Genomic DNA, 6,059 nt, shown 5'->3' on the forward strand with positions numbered 1-6,059 from the left:
ACCAAGTGATCCCTGTGCATCTTCTCGATGTCACCTGTGATGCGTACAGACCTCTGTCAGGCCGTTACCCTACTCTGATCACCTCTCTGCCAAACTGCTCGGTTCCATCCTGATTAGCTGTTCTGTATCTCTGACTGCCCTTGTGGATCTGCTCCCCCGTGGTGTTGCTTTTGGAAAGAGGGACCAGAACTGCGCACAGTGTTGAAGGTGCGGGTGTTCCCGTTTTCTTTCTTTTCTTTCCTAACACTTGATTAGCCCTAGGTATGGGCTTATGTGGCTTAACAAAGTCTTAAGCGTACCTGGGAAAGGCAGTGATGCTGGCTGGCGTGAAAGGTGGGTTTCAATCCAGGTCTGGGATTGCTGGTCTGGAGAAGTCTGAAGCATGAAGGCTGTCGCTCTCCATAGCGCACAGGGGTTGCGGCTGGGAGGGGGTTAACAAATCCTTCTCTCCATCTATGAAGAACAGGTTACAAAGTACTTAGTTCAAAACCTAGCAGGGGAAGCTCCTGGGTTTGTAAAAGCAAAGCTGGGGAGAGTTTGCAAAAAGAAATTGCCTGTCACTTCCTTAAAAGCCTCTAGTAATGGAGAACCCACAGCCTCCATAGACATACTTCTGTTGGGAATTATCTAGGTGCAGCTGATTGGTAAAGTAAGCAATTACTGACATCTAAATCCCCACTAGCAATGTTCTGAGTGACATTCTTCTACTCTACTTCAAAGATGACTCATTATGTTCTCTGGCTTACTAATTATTCATTAACTGCTTTCCTTCCAGGAAGGTGTTCGGCTTCTCCCAGATGTGTACGCAGCTGCATACTTAGTTTCTTTTACTTTCTAGGAATGTTCTCCGTACGCTGCACATCTCTACGATGCCGAAAACCCTCGGACACCCCTAAGAAACCTCCCAGGGCTTTGTTTTGACTACTGCTCCGAGTTTCACATCAACTGCCGCTCTGCCATCAGCCTGCTGACAAGCGATAAGCACATCCAAGAATGCTGCGAGGCGAACAAGACGCGCTTTTGTAACCTCCTTCACCTGCACGATGAGGACTACTGCTTCCCCAACGTGCTGAAGAACACGGCCCTCAACCGCAACCTGGGCTCGGTGGTGGAGGACCGCAGAGGCTGCCTCCAGCTCTGTCTGACCGAGGTGGCCAACGGCCTGAGGAACCCGGTGCTCATGGCGCACGCCGGTGACCGTACCCACCGCATGTTCGTAGCTGAGCAGGTGGGTGTGATCTGGGTCTACCTCCCTGATGGCAGCCGGCTGGAGGAGCCCTTTCTGGATATTAAAAATATAGTGCTGGCTACGCCGTGGATTGGGGATGAGAGAGGCTTTTTGGGCATGGCTTTCCACCCCAAGTACAAGTACAATGGGAAGTTTTATATCTATTACTCGTACATGGATAAGAATCGAGTGGAAAAGATCAGGATCAGTGAATTGAAGGTTTTGGCATCCGATGTCAACAAGGCTGATCCACTCTCGGAAAGGTAAAGCTCACACTGAATCCTATCCTATCCTATGCCGTGATGAGATTATTTTCCTTTGTCCCTGTCCTTCCCCCTTGCAGAACCTGCACATTCCCAATCACCCTGGTCCATGGGGGTGACTGGCCTGCTAAGAAGCTACCAGAGGCAGGTTGGCTCAAGGTCACATGGCAAACTACAAACGCAACTGAAAAGAGGACCCAGGATTTAGGCTTCCAGGTTGTCTTCTCTGTCTTGTACTCTTGCTTTCTGAAGAGCTGTAATAGCCTTAAGTCTATTAAGGAATTAACATCTGCCCTAAAAGTGGTTTGTACTGTAGGAAATGCTTCACTATAGTGCTGTACAGGCATCTATCTCATCTGCCACGTGTGCCCCTGCCCCATCCCCCTCCTAAGAAAAAAAGCTAATTCTCAGTTATGGAGAAGAATTTGTTAAGGGCAGACTTATTATCTCTAGTTTCACAATCACCATAACTTGCTGCTTAATCCCTCAAATTCACCAAGTGCTTCTCATGTAAGAAAGCAGAACCTGCCTGTCGCAGAATTTAGAGGGCAATGAGTGCTCCCTGCAGACAAACACATCGTGTATTTGTAGTCGTGTTTTCGGATGCGCTGTGATACCCCTGCGCTCGTGGTGTGGGCGAGCTCTGGAGTGTGAGAGGTGTTAATGCAGTCAGAGCCGTGGTGTATGGGGCAGCCGTGGTGCTGCATGGCTCGTGGGAAGCATGTTTCCGTGAGGAATGCCACACCACAGCCTTATGCTGCAGTCTCGCAGGGGGCAGGATGCACCTCGGCACCGTATTTGGCAAAGCTGACAGGTACGTACAGCTGGGAATTCTTTCTTCTGTAGAAGCGATGCAATATTTCTGCAGCCTGCCTGAAAGCTCAGTCCTTTCCAGTAGCGACAGCTGGAGTTACTTCTCTTTTTTTTTTTTAAGGAATCTTTTGGAGCTTGAAGAACCAGCTGCAAATCATAACGGTGGGCAGCTGCTCTTTGGTGTGGATGGCTATATGTATCTATTCACAGGGGATGGAGGGAAAGCTGGAGACCCTTTTGGAAAATTTGGCAATGCTCAGAACAAGTAAGTAAGAGGGCAGTTGAAAGCCTTGAGCTTGTCCACCAAGACACAGGGTTTGGAAATGAGACAGTGTGGAAGAATGAGTGCTTCCCAAAAGTGCCTGTGCATCTGCAAGTTTGTCTAATGCAGTATTTCAAAAACTTAAATTTTATGTTTTGAAACCTAATTTGCTGAGGAAAGTCGTCCGTGACTTTAACAGTTTGCAAGACATACCAGCTGTTGGTTTCTCTCTTTTGGACAGAACTTTCCTTTTGGAAAGGGGGCAGAGGGAAAGAATTGTTTTCACTTGGTTCTCATGCTGGGATTTGTCTTCTGTCATTCTCTTTAGGAGTGCTTTGCTGGGGAAGGTCTTGAGGATTGACGTGGATGGAAAAAGCCCTGATGGAAAGCCTTACCGCATCCCTCCTGATAATCCATTCGTGTCTGATCCCAAGGCCCGTCCTGAGGTGTATGCTTATGGGGTCAGGAATATGTGGCGCTGTGCGGTTGACAGGGGCGACCCCATCACAAAAAAGGGAAGAGGGAGGATATTCTGCGGGGATGTCGGGCAGAACAGATTTGAGGAAATCGACATCGTTGTTAAAGGAGGGAACTATGGCTGGAGAGCGAAGGAGGGATTTGAATGCTACGACAGAAAGCTTTGCCACAATTCCTCTCTGGGTAAGGAAGAAACTTCTTACAGAAGCTTACTTTATTATGTGTGTGTATTTACTGGACTATAGCTCCTTTTTTCCAGTGAAGCTAAAAAAAAATCCAGTGTTGTGTGTTGGAGATTTTTTTTTACTGCTTAAGAGCAGAGTATTCCTTCTCCCTAGCCCCACATTGTTGCTATAAAATGATGCCCTGCTTATTCAGGGAATTCCCTGTCATACACTAGGCTGGACAAGGTGTTTAGGGTCAAGGCCTGTGCCTTTTGCAGACAGACAGAATTTTCCCAATAAAGTTAAGAAGGTAATGGTTTGGGTTTAAGCAGAAAAGCAATACTGTGTTTTCTTCAGTAGCTCTGAGCCAGGGCTAAGGAGGGTGGACCAGGCTGATGCTGAGACCCTGAAACAAATCCTGTGGAAGAGGCAGTTTGTCCTAGCACATCGGGTGCTGCAGCAGAACACCCAAAAGTTGTGCCCTGACTGAGCGCGATGGACGAACTCGCTTGCTGCACAGGTATTAGTGGTCTTTGTAAAGCTCTTTGGAAGTCATGCTTGAAGAACCGGGTATTTTTGTAATGTTTCTTAAGTTGGTAGAAGAAAACACCTGGTCTCAGGCTCATGTAGGTGTTTCTGAAACGTTTGTATGAGCAGGCAAGTGTAGTGTCTAGGTTATCAACACCTCTCCTTGGCTATGCTGGTACCCACGTGGCTCTCAAGCTTTTTCGCTTGGTTGTCTTTTTCATGGCTCAATCCTCAATAGACAACAAAACTGAATTAAATTTTTGCTGTTCATCTATGTTTTTTAATAAATTGCATTTGTGATATTCATCCTTATTAATCCTTAAAGAGAAGCTACTTGTCCTTACTTGTTTCCCCCTGGATCAAGACTAAAATTTTGTAGAATCTGATATTGAACCCAAGAAGGGGCTAAATTCAATTTTAACATTGCCAGAGGCAAAGGCTTTATAAGTCTCATGGCAGAAAATGGAGGTAGCACACTTAGGGCATGTTCTGTGCTGAGAATGTTGGCAAACCTGTGAAGACATTAACTTGCAATTTTTTAATCTTATTCCCTTCTCTAAAAATACTGGAATTTGTAAAGAAAATCCCTGCAATCAAACCTGTAAGATAAGATTTCATGCAGGCTGATACCTTTTGGCATTGCTCACGTGATGCAGAGAATCTTGGTCCTGTGTGATAAGGAAGCTCATCAGGACTAAACCTTGATAAGCAACTATACAGAGAGCTCCTTAAAGCCCATATGGTCTGTTCTGTCCTGGAGTAAATGACTGAATTCCCACTGAAATTGAACTATGCCTGGTCCTTCTAGTAATTTTTGTGCCAGTCGGTGTCATTGAGCAACTGCTTTTTGGTGCTCTCTGGATGTGAATTTTCCCGCTTCTCATGGTCCTGTGTTTCACAGATGACATTCTCCCCATATTTGCTTACGGCCGCAATGTGGGGAAGTCGGTCACTGGAGGTTATGTGTATAGAGGATGTGAGTCGCCCAACTTGAACGGCCTCTACATTTTTGGTGATTTCATGAACGGGTGAGACTAATCATTTTCTCTGTAGCTTATCTGAGCGAATAAGCATATCAGAGCATCCTGAAACCTTTGAGCTGGAGGAAATGAGAATCTTGGATGTCTGTGTATTGGATAAAGGGCTCTGTTTGACCATTATAACAACATTTTGGTTGGAATCTAAACTTCTCCAATTTGGAGTCCTTAGGATAGGTTTGCTTTGATTCAGGTCTATTTTTCCGAAAGTCGGACATTAAAGCCAGTCAACAGTCAGGGTCCTCACTGACACTTTTTTCCAATAGTGCATGATTTTGACAGGAACTAATCATGATAATGGAAACATAAAACACAGGGTTTTATTTTTCATCTAGTCGACTTATGGCTTTACAGGAAGATGAGAAGACAAGTAAGTGGAAGAAGCAAGATATCTGCATTGGTAGCCCAAAAGCTTGTGCTTTCCCTGGAATGATCAGTTCTTACAGCAAATTCATCATCTCCTTTGCTGAAGACGAAGCAGGTAGGTATCACGCTAGCCATACCTCTGTTGGAAACTACTGTCAGCTGCGTTGTACAGCAAATGTGTAAAGTTTATGTTGCTCCTCCCATGCTACTAGAGAGCAGGTACTGCAAAACAGGCTTGCGGCTATCTTGGCATGGCACGTAGGGTTGCTATGGGGTCCAGAGGGGTCTCCTGCCCTGAGAGGTTACTGCAGACCGTCTTGTTGGAGACCTCAGGAGACCGATCCTCATGTGAACCTGTAGTCTGAACATTCCAGGTTCTCTAAGGAGTTTGAACTCCTGTTTGTTTCAGCCTTTCTCTGTCCTTTTCTTGTTTGTTGTTTCATTAATGAAAAGACTATACCAATGCAGTTTGTTCTTTCATTGTAACGCCTCATCCTCACTTGAGTTCTTACAGCTTATCTGGATTTCCTCCATTTGTTAGTATAAAATCCTCAGTCTTATTCACGACAGCAGCACTTCAAACTGTGAATTACACACCATGTCTTTATTTGGGGATGAGGAAAGCCACTAATTTGAAAGTTGAATGGAAATGTCTTGGTGCATAGGATTATGACTATGGTCGCAATGACCAAATATCTTGCTGAGGGGAAAGTCCCAATGCATGATTTGTTCACTTCTCTACAGTCTCCTGAGAAGGAGCTACATAATGGAAAAAGTGACTGCAGATGTCTTGAGAACCCACATAGGCTTTAATGAGCTCTGATGCTTCACAATTCAGCAGAAGAGATTTGCTTGTAATGAAAAGATCCTACATCATCAGGCTAGCATATTCTGTCAAAGGTCATAGAATCACAGAAGGGT

The 6,059-nt window shown here is 45.4% G+C and overlaps 1 protein-coding gene across 1 annotated transcript in view; it reads left to right on the top strand.

Annotated features, from left to right (window-relative positions):
• HHIPL2 (HHIP-like 2) overlaps positions 1-5,253 on the top strand; it is a gene marked incomplete at its 3' end in the record, with an annotated part of 9,839 nt that extends 4,586 nt beyond the window's left edge. The window contains exons 2-6 of the mRNA XM_010155990.1: positions 839-1,491; positions 2,426-2,569; positions 2,895-3,226; positions 4,637-4,763; positions 5,108-5,253. Coding sequence (XP_010154292.1) covers positions 839-1,491; positions 2,426-2,569; positions 2,895-3,226; positions 4,637-4,763; positions 5,108-5,253 — 1,402 coding nt within the window. The remainder of the gene's footprint in view (positions 1-838; positions 1,492-2,425; positions 2,570-2,894; positions 3,227-4,636; positions 4,764-5,107) is intronic.
• Between the last annotated feature and the right edge of the window lie 806 nt (positions 5,254-6,059).

Source organism: Eurypyga helias, unplaced genomic scaffold, assembly GCF_000690775.1.
Source record: "Eurypyga helias isolate BGI_N326 unplaced genomic scaffold, ASM69077v1 scaffold560, whole genome shotgun sequence".
In the NCBI taxonomy this organism is placed as follows: domain Eukaryota; kingdom Metazoa; phylum Chordata; class Aves; order Eurypygiformes; family Eurypygidae; genus Eurypyga; species Eurypyga helias.